The sequence below is a fragment of the Geospiza fortis genome, unplaced genomic scaffold (assembly GCF_000277835.1).
Source record: "Geospiza fortis unplaced genomic scaffold, GeoFor_1.0 scaffold128, whole genome shotgun sequence".
Taxonomy (NCBI): domain Eukaryota; kingdom Metazoa; phylum Chordata; class Aves; order Passeriformes; family Thraupidae; genus Geospiza; species Geospiza fortis.
Window position 1 is genome coordinate 1,045,036 of NW_005054420.1, and position 25,157 is coordinate 1,070,192.

The 25,157-nt window shown below is 46.9% G+C and overlaps 1 protein-coding gene across 1 annotated transcript in view; it reads left to right on the top strand.

The window, feature by feature from the left end:
• The first annotated feature begins 710 nt into the window (after positions 1–710).
• ITPR1 (inositol 1,4,5-trisphosphate receptor type 1) overlaps positions 711–25,157 on the top strand; it is a 144,493-nt gene continuing 120,046 nt past the window's right edge. The window contains exons 1-2 of the mRNA XM_031061617.1: positions 711–816; positions 4,359–4,429. Of these exons, the coding sequence (XP_030917477.1) occupies positions 725–816; positions 4,359–4,429 (163 nt within the window). The 5' untranslated portion in view covers positions 711–724. The remainder of the gene's footprint in view (positions 817–4,358; positions 4,430–25,157) is intronic.

Here is a 25,157-nt window from a genome sequence, read left to right on the forward strand (position 1 = left end):
TGTTACATTTAAGCCATCTATATTAAACCCAGGATTGAAGAATTACTGATTTCACAGGGATTTGGTTGTCTGATAAAGCATTTGACTTAGGAAAAATCTTAATCTTTGTTTTTACATGCAAAATCGTTGTCAGGCATGCTGAGTGGGTCTTCACCTAATTCTGGTTTTGGGCCTGTGGGTGTAAGCAGGAGGCTGCTGGTGTCATGTCAAAATTTTGTCAAAAAACATTGCCATGAATCAGGTCAATATTTGGAATTTCTCAGGAGCACCATTCCAGCACAAAGGAGAACCTTTAAAGGATGCTTAAACCTTTAATTCTGGCAAAGAAACGTGATTTAGATACAAATACGGCTTAAACTGCAGCAGTCCCCTCTCCCCTTTTCCCTCTGGCAGGTGGGATGGAATGGGTTGCTGCAGCTGCACTGAAATCCAGCATCCTCTGGGATGAATGCCTGCCTGTGAAGCAGTCAGTCCCACGTGGAATGAGATGCCAGTAGCTGCTTGTTTGCCCTGGTTTATTTTTCCAAGCAAGCACTCTGGCCCGCTGGGTTTCCTTTGATACCTGAAGTTGCACTGCGAGAACTTGCTCGGTTTTTCAAACAAACCAACAATCAAAGGCAAAGGCTCCTGTTGCTGTAACCTCTGGTAGCTGCACCAAGGAATTCTGCCTGATTCATGTTGTGCTTTATTCTTTCTTCTTTCTTCCAGGGGCAATAAGCCAGAGATGACTGACAAGATGTCGAGCTTCCTTCATATTGGAGATATTTGTTCTCTCTATGCAGAGGGCTCAACAAATGGATTTATTAGCACTTTGGGGTAAGAACAGCTGTTCTCTTGTATTAAAAACCCTGTAAGAAAGACTAGCAGAGCTCAGCTAGCTCTCCTGAGCCTGATCCCAGGGAATACTGGCTAAAGCAAGGGAGCTTTATGGATGGACTTGGCCCTAAATTTAAAAATAGACTAAAGTGAATATGGCAAGGTAAATTTTTGGAGGCTGGAAAGTGTATCCATGTCTGTGGTGCAGTTTAATGTCCTTGGTGGGGAGGAAGAAGGGGGTAGAGGGGAATGAATGCAATCCAATGATTTTCATGTTGTTGTCTGTCCCGTGTCCGTCCGTGTGTCCCGTCCTGTCCCTCCCTGCCCCTTCCCCCAGTCAGGGATGAGCAGACCCTGCACTCTGCTGACTGCACAAAGGATGTAGCACAGGCAATGGAAGTCGTGTAAAAAACATAGATATCTAACAAAAAAATAAATCAAATCCCTGAGCCAAGTGGTTTAAATCCCAGTAACTCACCACTACAGCTAGTTTGGCCTTAAAATTGAAGTTTAATTTGAGGTTTCTCCTACGAACAAAATTGTTTTTCTCCTATCAAAGGAGAAGATGTTTTGACCCTTGTGCTTTGCCAGAGCTCTGGAGCTGCAGTGGGAGCTGTGTTGTGCCAGCTCCTGCCCCCTGTCCTTCCCACAGAGCCGCTTTGTGCTGCCTCCACAAGGCCAGGGGCAGGTGCTCTGCAGCAGGAGAGGGGAATGCTGCTCCATCAACCACAGAAGTAGCTTTTCACATGGGAAAAGCACGAGCTGGCAGAGCAGAGCCATGGGGTTGGAGCACAGCTCTGAGGAGAGCCAGGGAATGTTTGATCCTGCTGAGGAGGAACCTCTGCAAACATCAGGAGCTGGGTGCTGCCTGGGGAGGAGCCCTTGCAGGGTGAGAAGCTCCAGGAGCACCTGTGGCCCCTGCTCCCGAGGGCAGGAGCACACACACAACCTGCTCTCTCTCATTTCCAGTAGCCCTAAGGGCCTCAGGGTGGGTACAGTCACAGGACATTTTTTGATGCCTACAGCCCAGATGCATCTGATAAATGGAGCTGCCAAGCAGGGTACAGAGCCAGCATCCTGGTAAGTGCCTCGGCAGGAAACGATGGGCCGCAGTCTCACCTGAGTGACTCCAAACTAACTTGTAGGTTTAGTCCTCTAGCTATTAGGATTCTGGAAAATAAGGGGGCAGAGAAGGAAGCAGACACTGAAGATGCACCATGATCTATTATAGGAAAGAGAAGAAAATATGGGATGCTGCCAGAAAGGAGAGAAGGTATGATAAAAGCAAGGGATGTAGTAAGTAGGGTCGGTCGAATAGTATTTGGCAAATGTATTTGACAAATTTCCCAGGTCCTGGTCAAATATGCCACGTGCACTGTGCAGCCCTGGATCAGCTGTGTGACGGGCCAAATACTATCTGCTGAACACTGGCAACATGAGTTATCCTCTCCAGCTGCCTATTGTTTCTCTTCCCAGTCCTGAAGCGAGTTTGGCAGTAAATAACTGCAGGCCAAGTAGAAAGTTGTTCTGCCATGTGGATCCCATGCATGAACAGTATGCAGTGGCTGTGGCTTCTGAGGGCATTGCTGAGCAGATGTTTTTCACCATGGCTGGTCCTTGTGGACATGACAGGCCCCAAGCACGTGTTATTTCCTAGGCTCGATGAGATGTTCTCATGGCAGGCCTAAAGACCCCTCAGTGTTCAGGCCTTCTCTTTGATTTGGTTAGTGCTGTTTTAAGGTAACTGCATTATATAATGGCCACATATCTCTGAGCCTAATTTAAGCCAGAAATCCTAATTGCTACGTGAAACATGAAATGCATTATCATCTTAATAAGCCTCTGTAATCAAATTAGTTTTGTCCCATATTTAATTTAGTCTTTGTCCTGGAGAAAATTAAAGCAGCAAAGGAAAGATTTGGTGTAATTGTCCTCCAGCCCATGTGGAGTTTTGACAGTCTGATGTCATAACGATGTGTAATGACTTGTTATGTGGTTCCTGAAGGTTGAGGAGCAGATACCACTCACTCTACATTCTAATGCTGTCCTAAATCTCTGAAGATTGTTCCTATTGAATATTCCTAATGACATGTTGCTTAATCAGAAGTTTACTCTTGCTGTTTCCCAAACTCAGTGCTGTCATCATGATGATTACTGGTGTACAATATATCCTCTTTCGTGTTCCTCACCCTGTAAAATTTTCCTCTTACTAGTTTGGGAATTTCCTCTTTACTTTCAGCTTAATCTCAGATGAGAGGGATGTATTGCACTGAGATTATCTGTATGGGATGATCAGAGTAACCTATTTCCTGGATATTTTTGGCCCTTTGTTCACCAGAAGCAGGTGCTTCAGCTCAAATGTTAATACCCTTCATGCTGGAGCACCTATATATAAATATATAGTACTGAGTAGGGAGAAAATCCATGGGGAAAAAGCAATTCACTCTGAATGTTTGCATATGCAAATCTTAGATGCATTAAACTGTTGAGCCCTCTTAGTTTCTCTGATCTCTTAATTTTCATGCACTTCCTTATTTTCTCTAATTGTTGTCTCAAGATGCTCCCTGCATGTGAGCAGCCTCTGCAAGGAACAACTCTCATATTCTAGGTCTCAGTCTTCCTCCAGTTGATTCTGCATGAGAATGGACCTCTCAAACCTTTGACCTTGGAGTTTTACTTTCTACGTTTGTGTAGAAAGCCTCTTTGACAGATTGGTTGTAAGGGGCCAAATTGAGTCATTTAGGATCAAATCAAGCCCCAAAGTGTTTGGTTACAGGTACAATTTTCCAGTCTGGGAAAAGCCCAATTCCACCTCGATCCAAAGCTGCTCAGGCAGAGCAGTGGGAACAGGGGCTTCCTACCTATTCCCTTTGTTCTGTGGGATTTCAGCTGACCCTGTGGGGGTTTTGCAGGGACACACAGCTCTGTCCTGGCATTCCCTCTTGGAATCTCTTGGGTTTGCTTGTCCAGCTCCCCCTCTTCCTGGCAGAACAGGAGGAGGTTGGCTCAGTCCCTCAGCTCACCTGGTGAGCAGGAGGGTACGTTTGTGCCTTCCTTTCTCTCAGGAGTCAATTTTTATTGTGGCAGTGACTCTTCCTGCCATTTCTTAATACTTGAGGGCTCACAGGGTCAGTGTCCAGTTTGCATAGCTGTCATATTTTCCTGTTCTCTATTCATACAAACACATTTGCAGCGTGACTCAAATCTGTCCAAGAGGCAGGAGCTGTCCTGAGGCTGTCTGTCACCTCCCTAGAATATGGGCTGTTCTGTCTGCACCTCGAGCAGGGCACATAAGGATGATGCAGAACACAGGAGCAATGACTTATTTATTGTCCCACCTACCAGGAGCAAAGCTCTGGGCAACAGTAAAAAACAGCTGCATGCTTCTTAGAAAGATCTGGCATAAGTTGGCATTTGGGGAATGTCTTCTGCTGAAGTGGCCACTCAGATGAAATATTGCAAGTGAACGACTTTGGTTTTGTGACGAGGATGGAGGGGGCTGCAGGGGATGGGATCTCACTTCTCTGCTCATTTCTTTGCAGCCTTGTGGATGATCGGTGTGTGGTACAGCCAGAAGCAGGTGATCTTAACAACCCACCCAAAAAATTCAGAGGTAAGTTGGTCAGACAGCTCCTTACCCATTCCTGCCTAGGAATGATTCTTTGTTTTGTGCAGTGATGTATAACAGTCTCTGACCTCTGTGCTTTCTGTGGCATATTTTAGTGTCATCTTCTTCCACGGATGGCAACTCATGAGGGAAGAATGTGTGTGTGTTGTCTGTGGTGGTTTAACCTGAGTCAGCCCCACCCAGTGGGATGGGGAGAGAATTGGGAGAGGAAGGGTGTTCAGATGAAGCAGTTCAGTAGATAAAGGAACAGCTTCACCCAGCAGCAAAGCTGAGGAGTGAATTGATTCCCATTTCCCATGGGCAGGCAGGTGTTGGGCTGAGACAGATGCCACCTCTGCAGGCACTCCCAGCTCCGTGTCCTGCTGTGCTGGGCTGTGCCCCCAGCTCCTGTGTGCCCCCAGCCCTCACAGGGAGGTGGGGAGCAGAGATCTGCTCAGCAGTAACTCAAACACCCCTGTGTTAGCAACAGCTTCCAGCACAAATGCAAAATGTGGCTCTACCAGCTACTGCAAGGAAAATTAACTCTGTCCCAGCCAAACCCAGGAATGAAGAAAGCTGTGTGAGGGGATGGGGTTGAGGTTGTCAGTTGTTTGCTTTTCAGATCTCTCCAAATGTTCACAATCCCCGGGAATTTAATTTCTTTTTCTCCAGTCTATCACACCTTCTTTCTAATTACCCAGTACTAGACCTCAGGGAGGAAGAAAATAAAAAGGAGCAAGTGTTAGCCACAACTATTGTTATCTGACCTAATTTGATATGAGCTACCTTGGGCTTTGCTTTCATTCTGCCAGGAAACTTATGCTCAGTGATAAGAAATTACTGCTCTGCTTTTCAGTTTGGCAAGGGCTGACTTGTTCAAGAAAGGCCTCAGACAGGAAGAGAAGCACTCACTTGGCTTTATTTGCCAAGACCTTGAATTCTTTTCCTCACCCCTGGGTTGCATCTTTCGCCGACAGGATAACTCAGCCAAATATTCTACAATTTTGGTCTGGATTTTATTGTTTCAGGTGTAGCAGCACCTGTGTCTTGTTTCTTTGGATGAATCTGTTTCCTTGGTTATGCTTTGCCTTTATCAGGGTCTCAGAATCACCATAATTCTGTTCAGGTTTGGCCAGAACTGCAGGTGATTGCCCTTGAACATCATGTACAGTCTGTACAGCTGGTTTTGCCTGCTGTTTTTTGGGTGGTTTTGGGGTTTTTTGCCATGACATGATGTCACATATAATGAAGCTCTCCTTTTAAAATATTGCTGAAGTCTGTGAGTTCTTGTTGGTTTTTCTCCCTTTTTCCTGGAAAACTGAAGAGCTGATAATTGAAACACTAAAGAGGCAACCTGGGGAAGGTTCAGCATTCAGTGGTAAGCTCTCCAAGAAAGAACAATGTTGTTATGTGAAGCAGAGCCTTGACTTTTGAGGCATTCTTGATGTTAAAATTGTGTGGAAGAATAAAAGCAGATTTGACTGAGACTGCTGGGTGCAGAGGGAGGCGGAGGGAGAGACAGGGAGAGAGGAAAGAATGAGAAAAAGGCAATTCTTGCTAGCACAGTTTAGGAACTGCAAGTACAGAGAGACATTTGTCTGACATAAAACACCATGGTTAGACATTGTAAATGTTCTCATATTACTTATAATTTATACAGGGAGAAAGAATGGTGTGAACCTTTTCCAACCTTTGTAGTTACTTCAGTGAAGCTTTCATGGGGAGGTTTATGCTTAATGGTAAATGGCAACAAAAGTCATAAAATTTTAGCAGGCTTTTTCTCTTCTTTATACACATACTTTGTAAGTGTAGTCTGAGATAAAATGCCTTCTGTGATAAATATATTCAGAAGCAGTAATTGTGGAGTTTATCACCTCATCCTCACCAGAAATGGAAAATAACCCATTTTTATGCAGCTGGGTGGGGCTTGGAGCAGCCTGGGCTAGGGGAGGGTGTCCCTGCCATGGACAGGGTGAGTTTTGAGGTCCCTTCCAGCCCAAACCACCCTGGGAATTATGCTGGTGATCACAGCAGCTGCAGGCCTCAGGAGTGGGGTCAGGCACTGGTTCACATTCATTATAAAGGAATGTTCTGAAGTCTTCTTGGAGTAAGAAGAAAATGAATCAAATGGAAGTAAATGAAATTTGCACTGTACCCTTCCAGAGGGCTGGGAAAACACTGCTGTGGTTCTGTGACCTGCTTTGTGTCCCTGTGCTCCAAGGTGTCCAGGTGCAGGTCAGTCCCCTCTGGGAGGGACACTGAGCCTGCCGCCTTTGGCCAGGCTTGGGGATCTTCTTTTGGGCACCATTTTTTGAAAAGTGTCATTTTGAGCTTCTTAGAGCAGCTCTGTCTCCCGTGGACAGATGTAAAACTGTTGTTAATACAAATTTCATGCTTAATCAACGTGAGGAGAGATCTCTAGGAGCAAGATTGTCTGCTTAGATATGCATAGATGACTCCAGGAAAATTCAGTGTGAAACTCAAGCCTGTCTATCCAGTGGCAGAATGAATCCACCCTGCTTTTTCCCTAACCACAGGTACTTCAGGTTGTAAAAAGTCATGTTGCCAAGGCTACGTTTAATCCCTTGCATCTGGTGGCAGCAGCAAGGCCCTGCTCTAGAGGGTGGGGGGTTTTCTTTCCACTTCAGACCCTTGAAATGGAGCAGAGCTGCTGTGCACAAAGTGGGGCTGTGTGCGCCACCCCTGTGCCTGCAGAGAGGGATTTGGTAGCAGTGCCTAAATGTGAGTGTGTTCTGTCACTAAACACTGCTAACCTGCTGCTGGTGTGAAAACAGCCCTGCCTGAGGAATGTGTTCCTACAAACAGCCCCTTCCCAGCTGAGCTGGGGTTGGTGTGCTGGGAAATCACTGCTTGGAGAAGGACTGGCTTGGAGGCCCAGAGGGAATCAGGGTGTGAGTGTGGTGGGACAGGAGGATGGGGGGGGACAGAAGGAGCAGAGGCATCCTGGGGACACCAGCGCTGCCTTTGTTGACAGGAGTGGTGGGAAAAGTTGGCTGGCAGATGGAGCTGATGGTGGGGGAGACCTGGAAAGGGTGAGGTGCAAGGGGCAGCTGAGAGTCAGAGGGGAGTGATGCTCAGGGTTGGAGTGTGGAGTAAAAGTGCACAGGAGCCGATTTAAAGGAGCGCCAAGGGGAGCTGGTTTAAAGGAGCGCAAAGGGGAGCTGGTTTAAAGGAGTGCAAAGGGGGAGCCGGTTTAAAGGAGCGCAAAGGGGGAGCCGGTTTAAAGGAGCGCAAAGGGGGAGCCGGTTTAAAGGAGCGCAAAGGGGGAGCCGGGTTTAAAAGAGCGCAAAGGGGAGCCGGTTTAAAGGAGCGCAAAGGGGGAGCCGGTTTAAAGGAGCACAAATGAGATAGTTTAAAGGAGCGCAAAGGAGACGGTTTAAAGGAGCGCCAAGGGGAGACGGTTTTAAAAAAAAAAATTCCAGGGTTATTAGATGGAAAAAAGTGAAGTGCTGGAGCTGGAAGGAGCTCCAGAGGAAGGTAGTGCAGCACACTCAAGTTCCTGTGAGTATTTACCTGCAGTTATTTCGCATGGTAAATGCTGTGGTGCCTCTAGGTCATTAAAATATTCATTGGATCAGTGGAAGGTGTGAAGGCTGATTCTTTTTCTTGCTGTTTTCCATCCCAAGCAGAATTATTTAGCACCTGAGGTCAGTGGTTTGAGGTTGGATGGCAATTATGGTCTAAGATTTCAGTGGATTTTTTTTTTTTATTCTGGCTTTCTGTGTCCACTTTAAACACAGTGGTTTGGGTGTGTTTGGGTTTTTTTTCAAGTACAGCATTTCTCTGGCCCTTCATGCCTCCAGCTCCAAACAATTCAAAAGTCCTCTAAAACTGCTTTTCAAAATGTGAAGACTGAAGAGTGCATTCATTAGTGTTTCTTTTTAATAATGTTAATATGCAAAAGAGGTTTTTTTTTACTTAACTGTTGTAAATGTACCATGTACAGATGAGATTCCTGGAAGAAATCCTGGTTGTATGAGTCTCCAAAAAAAGAAAGTGTGTGACATTCCCTTAGTTATCTGCGCTTCTTTAAACAGAAAAGACATTTAATGTTTTTTATTAAACTCCAGTTGCCATCCTTGAGTGTGACTGTGCAGCTGAAGAGGGGCTATAAATGAATTTCCTTTGAACGTGCATGGATTGATGTGGGAAGTGTGAACTGGAGCTGACCCTCAGCTGGGCTGGAGATGGAATTTCCACTGGAAATCATTCCTGGTGAGGTACACACACAGATCCTTGTTCTGCAGGTGCCACTCTGCCCTGCCCTGGTGCAGGAGCTGCAGCAGAGCCCAGGGCTGGAGGTTTGGTGTGGAGCTGCTCTCTGTGCTCTCAGTGAGCTGGCCTGTGCATTTGCAGGGGTTCATTTGTGTTCATTGGTGCTGGAGCTGCTGCTCTGTGCTCTCAGGGAGCTGGACTCTGCATTTCCAGGGGTTTATTTGTGTTCACTGGTGCTGGAGCACAGCCCTGTGCCGAGCCCAACGTGTTTGTTTAATGCAAGACACTGCTACTACAGCAAAACAGTCTGGCTGACAGGCTTCTCAGGAAATTCCTTACAGCTCTTTATTTGGGATGCAGAGCTGTCTGCCAGCCTTCCAGCAGCTCTGCAATAGCTGCTGGAAACTCTGGCAAAAAGGGCACTCACTGGGTTAATTTGTCCAGCAGCTCCCTCCTTCCAGAACATTGTTTTAGTAGTTGCTGGGCAACACTCTTTTTTTGGCAAGATGTTCAAGGAATGAACCCATATCTTAGACTTAAAATACCCTCATGGCAAAGCAGAAGAGGAGTAGTTCAAATTCTGTTTGTTCTTTTGATCCTAATCCACGCTGTGCTGCTGTGGCTGCTGCCTCTGCAGGTGTTGGGGGCCAGCCCTGGGGGCTCAGCCTCGGAGCTGCAGCGGGAGGAACTCCCCAGACAGCTTCAATTTAGAATGATATGGCTATAAAAACTGGATGTAGTGTGGATCATGGAATGGCTTGGGTTGGAAGGGACCTTACGTTTCATCCAGTGCCACCCCTGCCATGGCAGGGACACCTCCCACTGTCCCAGGTGCTCCAGCCTGGCCTTGGGCACTGCCAGGGATGCAGGGGCAGCCCCAGCTGCTCTGGGCACCCTCCCAGGCAACAGTTCCTTCCAATATGCACAGTTCTGATGGATGTTCTTGAGTTATCCTTGTGCTCAGCACTGATGAAGTCAATGTGCTTCTCCCTGGCAGAAATGTTTTCTGTTTTGTCCTTCACAGCTTTGCCATCAGTGATCTGAAGCCTCCCCACTCTTGCTTTGTGCTGAATGAAGGAAACTCCATATGAAGGAAAACTATGAAGGAAATCTGTGATTCATGCAGGTCTGCTGGAGGCTCTGCAGTTCTGTTGCACACATACACATTATTTACCCTTATTTAGCCAGCGCAAGCTTGTTGATGCTTTGGCATCAGGGCTGAGATTAGGGATTCCTCCAGCTGGAGGGTCACGTAGTTAATTTTCCCGAGCACTTCTGAAAATTAAAAAACAAGCTAACACAACCTGGTCCCTCTGCCTGCTGGTTTTGGAGGAGTATGAGCAGCAGATAGTGCCCTTGGGGTGCTTCAGTGCCACCCCTGTGTTCATCAGGAGTTTTCTGCGGGATCAGGATCAGCCTGAGGCCCCTGTGGGCAGCCTTGAATGCTGGTGCTCTCCACGCACACTTTTCCTGCTCTGCTGTGGTGAAAGGGATGATATCAGCTTTTTAAACTTTGATGAGAAGTAGCCTGAATTGTTTGACTCTCAGCTGAGTTGGAGTGGGTGTTGTGCAGAGGTTGAGCTGGAGTGATGGTGAAGAGGGAGGGACGGACCGGAGCGGCACAGCCAAGTCTGGGCTTCCTTTCCTTCTGAGCATGGAGTTTCTCGTGCTGCTGAAATGCTTGGCTGCATTCATTCTTAAGGTGCCTGGGTTCCTTTAAGGAATATTTAAACTAGAGTCTAAATATGGCTTCTTTTTCCCCCTCTGATAGTAGCAGTTCAAATAGCAGGATTTGTTTTTCGTGCAGGAAGCAGAACTTTGGGGAGTGCCTGAGTGCTGAGGCCAAAGCCTTCTTGCAGAGACATCCATCACTTGCAATAGAAACTCCTTTCCAATTTTGAGATGTCCAAGTCAGATTAAAATGCCTGTGCTGAATACCAGAAGTAGAAAGTGGAGCCATAGTAGTGAATATGCACTTAAACCAACTTCTGTTTTACAGCCAAACACCACAAAAAGAAAAAAAGATGCCTCTTACCCCCTTTTCAGAAAGAGTAAAAATCAAAATAAGAAGTGTAAAATCAAAATAAGTTGTTTTAGGTTGTTTGATGGAAGAGAAAAACGATAAAAATACAGTTTGTTGTTGTGCCTATATATTTTTTAATTCAAAATTGAAGCATTGAGCATTTTGAGTAAAAAAATCTTTCAGTCTTGCTGAATTAGGATGTAGTTGAATCTAAAATACATTTTGCTGCCTTGATGAGGAATCTTTCAGTATTTATAGAGCTGCACTAGAAAACTGCCAACTGCTTGGATGCATTTGAATTTGCTGCCCTTTATAAGATGAAGAAATCCTGAATCCTGTCTCTGAATTGTGAAACTTTAGCCCACTGCAGCCTACGTGCAAGCAGATGTTGGGGACAATTGTCACTGCAGCATTTGGATATTTTAAAAAAGCTGGGAAGTTGGAAGTGTTGCTTTTCCATGCAGACAAGTTTGCTTTATATCTGCTAAGGCTTGGGATGCCCTGAGCAGGGGGGATGGAGGTATCCAGGGGAAGGTTGGTTGGGTTATTTGTTGTGGAGAGTGAATTGGAAAGTTGGTTTTATTTCATTTCCCACATCTCTTGCAGTGGTTCATTACTGACCAGACAAGTTTGTGGGAAATTAATGATTTGTGATGGAGCACCAGGATATCCCAAAGACATCCTGACTCTGGTGCTGTTACCCAGAGCAGCTGTGGCTGCCCTGGCAGTGTCCCAGGCCAGGCTGGGTGGTGCCTGGGACAGTGGGAGCTGTCCCTGCCATGGCAGGCTGGGAATGGGATGAGCTTTAAGGTCCCTTCCACCCCAAACCCTGCAGGGATTCTGTGCTGATGTCAGCAGAGGTAAATGACTGGCTGAATAATTGCTGGTGGTCAGGATTGTTTCTGTGTCCCGCTGATGGGTGCTGAGATGGGTGGGAAGGGTCTGTGTGACAGATCAAGGTCCATGAGACAGCTGGGGACAGAGGAGGGGCTGGCTCTGGGGCACAGGGACTGGCTGGGCTGTGCTTCCCTGCTGCTCTGTGCCCAAACAGCTGTCTGCCAGCTTGTGGGCTTCAGGAGCTTTCATCTGGGATGTCTGCATGGAGATGAAGGCAGAGCAAAGCCCCTTTGAAACAGAAAGTGCCATTAAAATGCATAACTGGAACGCTGTGTGAAACCCAATCTGTTGGTTGAGGTACAGCAGAGGAAGGATGGGGATTTAATTTATTATTATCTCTCTCCTGGGGAGAAGTTTGATCTGTCCCTCTGCAAATGGGGGTGGCAGTTCCATCCTGACATGTCCCTGTGTGGGACAAGGGGGGCTGACTGTGCCCAAAACTGAAGAAATAAACAAAATGCTCTTTTGAGCACTTACTCCTTCTCAACTCTTGCAGGTCTGAGCCTTTTCCCTGTGGAAAGCTCAGGGTATTTCAGGTAGGATCGAGGAAGGGATTGCCAAAAAGCAGTGCTGAGCTATTAAGTAGAGCAGTTGTGTTAATAAACCCGGTCCCAACCTTGTAGACAAAAGAATACTGTGGCTTTGTTGCCATAGTTTCAGTGCAAAATCTGACCTTAGCTACAATAACATTCGGTTAGAAAGAACTAGCTAATCAGTTTTCTAAAATTAGTGTGTTCCCTAGTACATAAGCCAGTATGAACAGGATATTTAATGAAATATTATACTTAGTCACAAGAGCCCAAGGGAGTGAAATGCCTTGATGAATTGTGGGGGTGCGGTGACATTGGTGCCTATCTTTTAATATAGCAAAGTTATTAAAATTTGTGGCTTGCTTAATATTTAGAGTAGTCAAGTGTGTTCCTCTGTGCACCCCATCAGTTCTGCTCTGTCCTTTGGAGAGGCTCTCAGAGTCTGCTCTGTGAGCTGGCAGGACTGAGGTGCTGGGCAGCCTCAGCAACCCCAGGCACTTGCAGAGGACCTTCAGGTAAAGCTGAGTGTGGTGTTTGCTGCCAGCACGGGCTCTGCTCTGCAGAGGAAGGACTCTCACTCCTTTAGGAGGATGCAGACAGATGGATCATGTCATCAATTGTGTGGAAAAATCCCTGTGTGTGAGGACGGGAGTCTCCCAGGTACTGGGAACATCTTGAGCTGTACATTCATTATCTGAAGTGCTGAGAGCCTCGGGTGAGGTGTGGGGTGTAAAATCCTGCTGGCAGTCCAGAACACCTCTGAGATGCATTTAGTGTGCCCAGGCTCGCTGACCTGGCCCTGGGTGAGCTTTTATCCAACTGTGATAACCTGGAGCCAAAGATTTGTTTCTTTGCAGTACAGGAGCTGTGATGAATTATTGTTTTCTTATGTGCAAGCTGGTTATTTGGGCATAAATATAAAAAATACAGAATAGGCAAGGCTGGGGTGGGAGGCTGGGTGGGCTGTCTGTTCTTCACTTCTCTTTGGAGTTCTTTGGAGCTGTGTTCACCTGCTGTTGGGTGCTTGAGACACCAAAATACACAGGGAAAGGTTTTTTAGGCAAGGATCATCTAAACAATGCTTCCCACTTTGGTGGGAGCTTTTGGAATGTAATGGCCAATTGATTAAAGTTACCAGCGGACCATCAGCCCTGTGGCAGGGCGCTGTGCTGAGGTTAGAAGTGCTGGTGTTCAGTCTAAAGCAGCTGTAGTTCCCTTGAAGACATTGCCAGGACTTAGCTGTGGGCTGTGCTGGGTGTGTGGGAGCACAAACATTCGGTGCCAAACACACTCAGGTTTGGTTCAGAACAGCATCTGCAGCTTGGAAGTGCTGACACTTGCAGGGCTGAGCCTCAGGCACAGCCTCCTGGCTCCAATTGGCTTGATGGTTCCTGGTGAGCACCCAGGGAAGGTGTGATCTGTGCTCCCAGAGCCTCCAGTTCACACCTAGGTTTGCATGTTGATGCTTCAGGAGTTTTGTTTTTAGGTCTGCCTTCCCCAGTAAGCTTTAGGGAGCCACATCGGGCCTCTCAAGCTTTTTCCCCTTGACATTTCTTAGTAGCCAGGTTTGATTTCCTCTCATCCCTTGCCTTGCTGTGGTCACGAGGTGTTTGGTGCTTCAGAGAGAGCAGGTGAATGCCCTGGGACACCCCTGGGGAGCTCATCTGTGTCAAACTGCTCAGTCTGTTCCGTGTCATCTCCTTTCTCTTGCTTTTAGGGTACCATGAGGCTCTGTGCTGCTTGCAATAGCAGGAAATGATACTAAAAACCTCAATGATTTTACTTAGAAAATAAGGCTTTATACTTCAAAATGAGTTACAGTTCATAAGTATTTTCAGTTCAGGTTGTTTACTTGCAAAGACCAGAGATAAATATGTCAAGTGCCCATATCAAGGAGGCCCTGCAGGTGCTGTGTCCAAGTGCCACATGGAAGTCATTAGTCCAAGAGGAACCCAACCCAGAAGTTAAATAATTTCCCTTCTGGTTTTCTGGGCAGCCTGTTCCTCACTGAGGAAGAGTCCTGGCTGCAGTGGTGCTGTCTCAGGGAGGTGAAGCTGTGAGTGCTTGTGTTTGAGGGCAGTCAGAGGGAAAGTGGAGAGGCTGCCAGCAGAGCCGGCCATGAAATGTGCTGTGGGGGACTGCAGCCCTTGCCAGGTGTCCTCAGCAAACACCTCACAGCTCCCTCCCTTCCCACCCTGCTGGAGATGGAGTATTCTGCCCTTCTGCTGGCAGGATCTGGATTCATCCTTCAGCGTGAAGGGTGGTGCTTCATGTGTCAGCACCCGAGTGGGATCCCTCTCCTCCAGCTCCCACTGCAGTTCCAGCACCTCCAGCTGCATTCTTCACAATGCTGGCTGCACAGCCAGGTGCCAGTGCTGATTTGGGGCCTGGGTGTATAAAAACCTCCAGTCTTTCCTGCCTGACTCGAAAGTTTGTGATCCAAACTCCAGGAAACAAGTGAGCTCTTGCTGAAGGTTCTTGTCTCTGAAAACTGCTTTGCATGTTTTTGCCATCCTGAGAGGAATTTGCTGCTTTGAGGTCAGTCTTGAAAAGCACCTGACTGGATCTTTAGGAATAAACTGTTTGTTTCCTTGCTTGGCAAGTGGCTGCCTGCGGGTAGGGAGCTGCAAAAATCGTGGATCAGCTTTAGTGGTCCCTGACAAATGTATAGAAGAAGCGTTATGTCTCACATGAGCGTGGAAACAGCAGAATAGCCATTACGGATTGACACTGACTGCAGTGTGCCTTGAAAATTTCATTCTGATGAACAACTGTTCAGTCAGAGAGGAGCTCGAGGGACTTGTGTGTTAGGGCTAACACTTCTTCATTCCTGATTTGTGAAAACAGTCAGCCCTGAGCCCTCAGTGTTGGCAGTGATCATCTGTTTTGGTTATGTAATGTACAGAAGTTCAGTGGAAACATAACTCCTTGTGTTGTGGTTGAAGAGCCTTTGTGTAGCTCTCAGTGAGACGTTCAGAGGAAGAAATCTCCTGCAAGCAGAGGAACCATGACAGTGCTGAAAACACTGCCACAGGATCCTCCCTGCCTGAACCAGCACAAATGATGCCTGAGCTGGGTTTTACTGAGGATACAGAGCTGTGCTATGCAGGAGCAATCTGGTAGCACTTAGACCTTGCATTTAGTGAACGTCAACCCTTTTATTTGTCAAGGTTAAAAATTATACAAGGAAAAAATAAACACAGAACTTGCAGGCATGAGCAAGTGAGGGAGCTTGATGAGGGAGCAGCCATCCTGAAAAGGAAAAAATCTGAGCTAGAGCTGCAAAAATGCCTTCCCTCCCTTTGGAGCAGCACGTGATCTCCAGGCAGCACCAGTTGGCTTTGAGCAGCCCCAGGGGCAGAGCTTTGGGCTGGTGCTGGCCCAAACCTCTGGGAGCCAGTCCAAAGGGGCTGGTTTGGGCTGGGGATTCCAGCCCTCAGCTGCTCCTGCTGCTGTGTTTTATTGTCAGAGAAAGAGGAATAAATCTCAGCGTTATTAGAGTGTGAGCAGCAGCAGTGTGGGGAGAGGGAGAGTTCAGTCCCCTCTGGAGGGGAGGACAGGAGCAGGGAGGGCTGGGCTGGGTGTTCCCTTGGGTGCTTTCCCCGAGCTCCTCCCAAAAGCAGGAATTGCAGTGCTGATCTGGCAAAAGCTCCATTCCCAGCTTTGATTTCCAGCACCAAGTGCTGGATCTGTGGTGCTGCCTGGGCACAAAGGGCTTCAGCACAGAGCCTTGCTCACCCACAGCATTTCCATGGGCATTTAACTGGGATTTATGGCAAATGCATCCAGGTGCCTTTCACTTCTTGCTCATGTCTTAACACCAGGATTGAGCAAAGAGGCCTTTTGGAGCCATTGGTGCAACTTTACTGGGGGTAGTGTTGACTTACTTTGTTCTGCCCTTCGGAAGTGCATTTTCCTTGTGGATTGAAAAGCAAATCATGTCCCCTATTTAGGTGATTGCCACAAAACCTGCTCAGAAATGGAGGTCCTGTAAGAGTGACTCGATCACCACGTTTTCCTGGGCAATGAGAATTGTGTGTTTGCTACAGGAGCACTGGGCATTATTATGGGATGGTGGCTCTGTAGGGAGAGTGATCCTTCCCTGGTACAAAGTGCATCCTCAGTAAATAGAAATGGCAGCACCCTGAGCTCCTGCCTTGGGGACTGGAGGTAAATCTGAAGGCAATATAGATTTTACAAATAACGTTCTTGGTTGGCATTGACAAGCTTTAAAATAAGTGAAGAATTTTTCCTCCCACTCCCTGTCAGGCAGATGGCCTTGGTCATGAAAAATGACAATGAGGAGAAGATCCTTCAAATATGATCTATAAGATTTAATCCCAAATATAATTTTTTCCATATGCAGCCTGTCATGTGCTGCAAGTTTTTGTGTTCTGAGATGATTTGGGCAAGTTGACAGATGATAATTCTGCATTGGGACCAGAATTTGCCTGCAGAGAACTCTGGGTTTTAACAGCTTATTTGTATTGCAGTCTCCTTACAGGTTCATGTGTATATTTCTGTATGTATATATAAACAAATAAACATTGTAGGAGAAAGGAGTACAACATACAGAGATGATTTTATGTTTAATTGTAGTAGCTTATACTATGAACATCCACTAGTACTTCACAGCAGCTCCTTTTAATCTTAATATCACAGTTGACATTTAATTTGTAGTTTTTGTCTGTTGAAAAAATACCTGAGAAGGATGTGTTTTCATGTTTATTTTTTAGTATTTAGGTGCAGTTACCTTGAAAGATCAGAAGGCATCACCACAGCTGCTCAGTGTTCCCTGTCCTCAGTGCTGAGCAATACTGGGAGGACCTTGAAGGCACAGGAGTAGCAGGGAGAGCTGCAAAGGGAAGAAATGTGATTTAATCTGTGCCTTTCTGCAGTGTTTGATTGAGGGGGAAGCCCTGCAGCTGTGCTGAGGCTGAGCTGTTTCAGGATGTGTTTCCACAGGGGCGTCACAATTCCCTGTGCTGCCTCTGCACCCACTAAATGGAGAGAGGGGGTTGTGGAAGGATGGGAGGAAAAATCTTAGCAAGGTTTTGAGATGTGGGGTCCACATGGAGTTCTTACTCTTCCCACTAATGAGTGAAACAATGTTCAGAATCGAACAGGAGAAAATATTCTGTTCTTTCAGCTTCTCCATGAATCCCTTACTGAGAAAGAATATGAAAATATCCACATTTTTCATTTTTTGAAATTCAGAAGCACATCCCAAAACCTTAGAGAAAAAGTAAAGTTCTTTGGGGGAAAAAAGAAATATAAAAATGGCTTTTTGTTTTTCAGGCCATTTCCAGGGACAGGGGATTTTTCTGAGCAGAAATTCTTTTCTTTGAGCTTTCTGTGTTATTTTCCTACCTGTTATTTTCCTTCCTACCTGATGGCTGCACAGATTTGTGCTGTACTGAGGATCCTTCCCCAAGGTTTGCTCCTGCCTAAAACCAGGAAGGGGTTGGGGGGAGCCCTCTGCATCTCACACTGAATTAATTCCATCTTGCTGTACCTTGTGTTCCCTCCAGGTATTTGCACTGTTTGCATTTACTGTTCTCTTTCTTGTACCTTTGCTGGATTTGTCTGTCTGCTCTGGCTTTTTAGAAGTCTGCTCAGCCTGGTCCTTGCTCTGATGTTTAATGCAGGATTGAAGTTAAACATTGTGTTGGGAGCTTGATATCAAAGTCTCCAAAAACCAAAAATAAAAGGGGAAAAAGTGTGAAGTAAAGAAGCTGCAGCTTTAGTCTGAAAAACTCAGGAACTTTAAAAGAAAAACTTTTATCTGTGAGAGATTTTGAAGCGCCTGTCACTTAATGTTCCTTCCTTCAGTCCTGGTGGAGGCTCATTTCAGAAACCCACAGTGACTCAGCTACTTTGAATATCTGTTGTGTGGCGCGTGTTGGAAGCTCCCAGAGTTTCTCCCGCCTCCAAATGTGGTTTTTATTGGTGGAGAATTCACTGGCAGCATCTTGTGCACTGTGCTAATTTAAACCACACTTCCAATATTTAGATTTTTAAAGTGTAAAGGCATAGTGCCCTGATATTGATGAGCAGAAAGGAGAACGTTTGTTTATAAATATTTATTATTTTGTAAGTGCAAAGGTAAGCTTACCCAGATTTTTGTTCCGGATAAATGCTGAGTTCCTCTGTACAACACTAAATGTCCTCGAGGGTGAGATTTGCCTTGTGCTGTTTTATGTCCTCAAGCTCTTTGGGAGTGGTGTGGAGAGAGTTGGTTCTGGACAGAGCTCTTGCTGAAGCAGTCAGGTGACCTAGTGAGAGTTTCTCAATGTGTCAGAGGGAATTTTTGAGCAGATCCTGAGTAAATACACACAAACCAGAACAGATCCTGAGTAAATACACACAAACCCAGAGCTGGTGGAGTGTACAGGAAGCTGCAATAACCTTTTTATCCCTCTTTTACACTCCTGAGGATGGCAGGAATAGATGATAGGACTGGATATTTGTGATGTTTGGGAAGGGAAGGTGTCCAGTGGAATAACCTTTTCCTCAGACGTGGCTCCACAGGAATTCTTCATCCCTCTGTGATGGAGCTCTGACAGGCTCCTGGAGGGCTTGGGTGCCACCTCCAGCTGCCAGCTGTGGCTTTTGGGGCTCTGATGGAACCATTGCCACCTCTGGCTGGAATTTACACGAGGGCTGAGCTGCTGAGGCTGTGCAGCCGCTCCTGGTGCCCGCTGTGCTGAGCTCTCAGCACTCATCCCTGCTCCTCTCCTGAACTTCCCCTGTGCAGGAAGGGTTGCCATGGAGGAGAGTGTGGGGTGGGAGTAGGCAGGAGCAGCTGCCTGGGGCACTGGGGGAGGATCCTCCAGCAAGGCTGCTCCTGCAGGCAGTCCTGGGAATTTGTGCTGTCCAGAGCTCTGTGCATCCCCTGGGGAGAGCCCACATGGGCTCTGGGGAAGGCTGTGAGCAAAGCGGCTTTCCCTGCACTGCTCAGGAGGGAGGAGGTGACAGCCTCATGGGCATGGTGGCCTTCAGGCACCTTTGGGTTTAGTCAAGTTCCTTGTCCATCCTGTGTGCATTTCTGCGCTGTTTAAACTGATTTTAAAAGACTGGACGTGGCACTCAGTGCCATGGTTTAGTTGGTGAGGAGGTGTCTGCTCATAGGCTGGACTTGATCTCAAAGGTCTTTTCCAGCCTAAATCATTCTGTGATTCTGCCCCTTCAAGGATGTGCAGAACAACTCTGTTCCTTCTTTGAAAGTCCTCTGCAGATTTTTAATCTGTTGCTTTGAAAGTCCTCTTTTTAATCTAGCAAAGTTTTTAATCTAGCAAAAGGGTGTTCTGATGGGGAACTGACGGATCCATCTGCTCCATCACAGTGGGTTTATCAACAGTTTCAGTTTAAATATTTTTAGTGAAAAAGTTGATTTGTGTATGTAGCAGGCATATGGCTTAAGGCTTGTACTCAGCAGCTGTTTGGGTGTATTTATTAAGAAAAGCACCACACAGGGGTGTTTGGTAAGAAAATCTTGTTCTTTGGGGTGTGTGAAGTCACTCAGGATCCACAGCAGTGCAGGCTGGAAGCTTTCTCAGCTCAGCGGTCATTTGTGCCCCCAGACGTGGGACACAGTGTCTGAGAGTGTGGGCAAGCTGATGACAACTTTCCAGACATGTTACATCAAAGAAATGGAGATAATGTGCATGCAAACTGTCACACTTGGCAGTGTCTGTAGTAGAGCAGCTCAGGGCTGGAGCAGCAAACCTGTTCCATCCCTGTGTGCTGTTCTGTCCCTGCTCGGAGCTGCTGTCACACTTCAGCCCCAGTGTTGTCCTGTAAAAATACAGGATTGTTCTCACATGTCACGCAAGAGATTTGGCTCAGCAACTGCTCTGCAGTGCACGTGATTCTCCAGCTGCTCATCTGGTTCTCCTCAAATACAGAGTTTTTGTCACATTTTTAACCATGCTTGCAATGGCTTCACCTTGTAAAAAAAGCCTTCAAAGCTTTTTGAGCGAGCAACAGGGGAAATCTGCACAGTGGAAATGCTGCCACAGGGCACCAGTGACACTTGTGTTCATTAGTGGTTCTCTGTTTCTGCAAGAGCTGGAGATCATGGAAATACAATTCACGGAGTTGGTGCCAGCCAATAGCTTTTGTTTAGACCCATAATTCTTCCCTGAAGAAGTTTTTCATCTCACTTATGTCCAGTATCTAAGTGTTCCTTAATCAAAAAGAATGGATTTGTTCTGCAAATCCCTGACGTGCAGTTTGTGTATTTGATGGAAAGTGGCAGACTTCTGGAATGTTTTCAGTGAACAAAGAGGAGGCACAGTTGGGATCGTGAAGTTCACCTTTAAAAGTCCACAGACTTGGCAGACAATTTTACCTTGTTGTTCCTAGTGGTGTCCTCTTCACAGCAGCTCAGTAAAATGGGAAATACATGTGGGAAGTCCCAAGTGCTTATCCAGATTGAAAAGCTCAGGAAACTGCAGATAATCAGCTTTCACATCTTTTTCATGTAGTTTTTTTGGGTTTTTTATATAACTTCCTTATCCTCACATGTTTTGAGGGGAATTTTTGTTCTGTTTGTGTCATTTATCTTGGAATAAGGTTCAGATATTTCATCAGGACAATTTGCACTTTGCATGATGGAGCCTTTGGATAACATCAATTGTCTGGGTTTCATTTGGGATTTGCTGAAACAGTTATTTCTGAGTCTGTTTTTTTTGAGCATCTCTAATACCAAGGACCCTTGCAATCCAGATTTCATAACTTGTTTCTGGTTTATCATGTGGGAGTTGCTTGTTGGATTGAGAGATTGAGAATCTTGTTTTTTCCAGAGGTTGGAATTGTTGTGGGTAAAAATGATTCCTGTGGTCAGCAGGTGAGTGACACAGTCCGGTGCTGCCTCGTGCTGCTGCAGTTTTCCTCTGGGATCATAAATCTGGGCAGCATTGTTTGAAACCTCCTCTGGGGGAGGCTGGCAGGGGCGCTGAGCCCTCCTGGGGCTGAGGGTGCCAGGGCTGGGTTTTAGGGGCTGGAACAGCGAGTGCCACCACAGGGGTGAAGTGGCACCGCTCCGGTGTGCTGAAGTTCTGAGAACTCCCCTCAATTTACAGCAGAGCCAGAGAGGCCTCCAGGAGCTTTGGGATGCTCCAACCTGGCTGTGGAACCAGCAGGGCTGGCTCCTGTGGGGCTGGATTTGAGTGTGGCTGCCTTGGCCACGTGTCACCATTTCAGGCTGTCCCAGCATGTCCTCAGCAGAGGCTTTCACCTCCTGCTCTGTGCCTCTGTCCTGCTCTGCAGACCCTCAGCTGTAAATTGATATTATCAAATCTGTGGCATAGAATCAGATTTTTTTTGGTTGCTTCTGCTGTTTCTGAATGCCAGGATTTTGTGCAGAAAAGGAAAATTCCTCTGAAACCTGATTAAATTAGTCTGAAACCTGAAATCCTGCAAATCAAGGCTCAAAACTGGTGTAGATCTGGAAGTAGAGATGAGACCACCTGACACAACCAGAAAGCAGTTCTAATGCAATTATGATACAATTAATAATTGGAAATAAAGATAGTAATTGAAACAAATGAAGCAAGAGAACGGAAGGGAGAGACAGTGCTAAAAGAAGATTTCAGTTCATTTTTCTGAACTTGGAAGGTTATTTGTGCTCGGAGGCTACTGGCAGGGGTGGTGTTTGTGAGCCAGGACGGCTCTTTGCTGACTCTGGGTGGATGTGAGTGTAGGATGCTTTCAGTGGTGCAGCTGGTGTTATTTAATAATTCTCCCAGCCCATCCATCACTTCTGAATCCAGCATTCTCGCTCCCTGATTCATGTGTTAGCACTGTGTCAGTAAGGCAGCCTGAAAATGGCTGAAAACAGTGAAAATACCTAATTATTGTTCTTTGTGGGAAAGGAAGTTTTTAAATAGCTGTAGCACAAAGCAGCCTGAATACATTTATTTTCTGTGGAGTTTTCAGGCATACACACACAGGATATTCTTTTTACTGAGTGCTTTTGTCTCCAAGATTTCAGGGCAATAAGGGAGGCATTGTCAGCACCTAAACCAAGACTCCTTTGCTTTGTAGTTGCACGTGGAGTTAAAGAAGTGGATTTTGTGGTTTTCTTTGCAGGTTGTTTTAACTCCTTGGCGTATCCTGGGAAGTTTTGGTGTTCCTGGGGGCTCTTACAGCCTGTTCTCCTCAGCTGTGATAAACCAAGGAGCCAGAGAAGCTGCTCTGTCTGTTGGAAAATAGACACCAAGTTAACAGAGTGTTTATTTCTGCAGAAGGCTCACACTGGGAGCGTGGATGAAACATCCCTGAGATGGATGATAGCATGTTCCGCTTCTTTTGCTGGAAGACAATGAGCTAGTAGAGCAGGCAGAAATAAATTGAATTACATCCATGCGTTTAAAAAAGAGAGAGGAAAACAACAGCTCAGCTGAAGTTGAAAAAGGAGCAGTTTCTCCTCAGCAGCTCTGTGTTTGTGCTTGTGTGGAAGCACTTGGGCAGCTCCGTGCAGCAGGTGAATTACATCCCTGTGGGGCACACGGAGCATCCCCAGGATCTGGGGTTTTCCTTGCAGGCTTTGTCTTAAGCTGCACCAAGGGAAGTCTGGGTTAGATGTTAGCAAAAAGTTTTTTACAGAAAGAGAGATAAAGTTCTGGAATGGCTGCCTGGGGAGGTGGTGGGGTCACCATCCCTGGGTGTGTTTAACAAAGCCTGGATGTGGCACTGGGTGCCAGGGTTTGGTTGAGGTGCTGGGGCTGGGTTGGACTCAACGATCTTGACGTTCCCTTCCAGCCTGGTCGTTCTGTGGCTCTCAGGTGCTTCAGGAGAAGGCAGGGTTAGGTGGGTGTCTCGCACAGCCTCTGGGGTTGGTGTTTGCAGTGGCAGCCCTGCACTGGCAGCCCCACGGACCCCAGGGCATGCTGCCAGGGGGGTTCTGCCTGCAGGCCCATCCTGGCAGGCTCTGCTCCCGCCCAGGGCCAGGGAACATTTGCTGTTCCCATCTGCAGTGCAGCCCAGCGGGGCTGGCTGCCTCCCATCCCTGCCTGTGCTCAGCTGCGGATCCAGCGCGGCTCCGCTGCCTTGGCTCCCGCCGCTCGCTGCCCTTATTTGGTAGCGCACAGCTCGGAGCTCTGCCTGCAAGGGGCTGTTTTACTGCTTTAGGGACTATTTTCCACTTTCATTTTTGATCTCTAAAGCCGTGGATTGTGTTTCAGCAGCGGTGCTGGCACAGCTTAACTCCTAAGTGCTGTCAGACTGGAATATTGTGCTTTTCAGAAGTGCTTGGCTCTTTTACTTTCTGCTTTGCTGCTGCAGAGGCAATATATGGCAGCACTTGTGTTTACGGGGTATATACACCTTGTCAGCATAACCTGCTTATTAAAATGACTTCCAGAGTGCATCCTTCAGTGCTGGGATTGCGTTCTGGAGGCCAGGTTTTAATTAGCTGTATGATTTGTTGGCGTTTTCCGTGCTGTGTTCCCGGGAGGGGAAGCGGCGCCCAGCGCCGGAGCGAGCTTGGACAGATTGAGCTGCATCACTTGCTAGGGCTCAGCAGAGCATCTCTGGGCCCCTGCCAGAGAGGATGGGGACTGTTTAAAGTGGAGAGGAGGGAGAGGCCTTCGGGAGGTGAAAGACTCAAGCCCAGCAATAGAAAGGAAGGAATCAGACTTGCAGACTCAGAGCAGATGTGGGCAGGGGTGTTGTGCTGGGTTTGCAGCACAGCTGGGCAGCCGGACTCTGCTCTGCTCAGTCCAGGGTGTTGTTTCCTAGAGTTAAGGCAGGCCTGGGTTTTTTTGCATTTATCTTTGCTTTATTAAGCCAGTTTCTGGATGGTTGAGCATCTGTGGCAGCTCAAAGCTCCTGGGTGCTGCCCATGTCTGCCCACAGTGTTGGTCACAGCTGGCTGTGCTCTGTGAGCTCTGCAGAGGAGACACCAGCTTGGGAATTCACTCAGAATCTGTCAAAGACTGCTCTCACTTGGCTCATCCAGAGAGGAGGAGGGTGGGCACGTGGCAGTGCCATAGGGAAGGATCCATGGTGTGGGAACTGTGGTTGGAAAAGAAGTTGTCAGTGCTGTGCTGTGACAAAAAGTGCAGTTGCTGCCTTGAAAAATACAGAAAAAGAAGCATTGCTAAAAAGCAGTAATTATTTTTTTCCAGTTTTTCTTTCTGGCAGAGCCTCTAGTGAAGTTTCTTGTACTTCCAGAAAGGTTTGAGAGAAAATCCAGGAGGGAAATGGGCAGGAGGGCCCCTGACCAGTCTTGCATCTTGGTAGCTGTGGGACAGAGGAGCCTGCAGGTACTGCTGGGAGAGGGAGAAGTTCTCTTCTGCTGTGTCCATGTGGAGAGGGAAGCAAATTATGGCAGGAATCTGTAAAAATGAATGGGTTAGATACAGAAACAGTGGAGTGCTGGAAGGGATCCCTTCAGGTGTTACGCCAGGAATGGAGCTGATTCTGCCCTTGGAAGGGAGGGATGAGCTGGGGAATCTCTCCAGGGGGCTCCCAGCCCTGTGAACCTGCATTTGGAATTCTGCAGGGGCAATGGGCTGGCAGTTCAGGAGGGCAGCACCTGGCGCAGAGGGACAGAAACAAATAAAGCAATTCAGGCAAGGGATCCCAAGCGCTTCATTAGCGTAAGAAAAATTGAAGCTCTAAATTCAATTTTATTATTTCTTCCATTCTTCCAAGCAAGACCTCAATAATATTATCAAATATTTATTTAATCTCCCTACATCTCTTTTTGGCAATGCGGTTTTTCTTTAAGCCAAATCCATTTAAGAGCTGAAAATGGAGTTGCTTTATTGAACAGCTGAAAAATTTGCCTTTTCTCTTGCGTGATGCTGTGGTGGTTCATTCCTTGAGAAACACACACGAAATGTTTTTAAATAGAAGTGACTTTTATTATGCTGTTCAGTCAGCTCTGTCTAATAGCAGAACAGTATTCTTTCCATGCTGGTCAACACTGACGCTTCCAGAGGGGGTTTGAAATTTGATCTTCCTTGTTCTTCCTGTGCTCAGACTGTCCAAGCTTTCCCTGCCTCCTGCCCCCACTTCCTGCCCTGTTTTCAGCAGG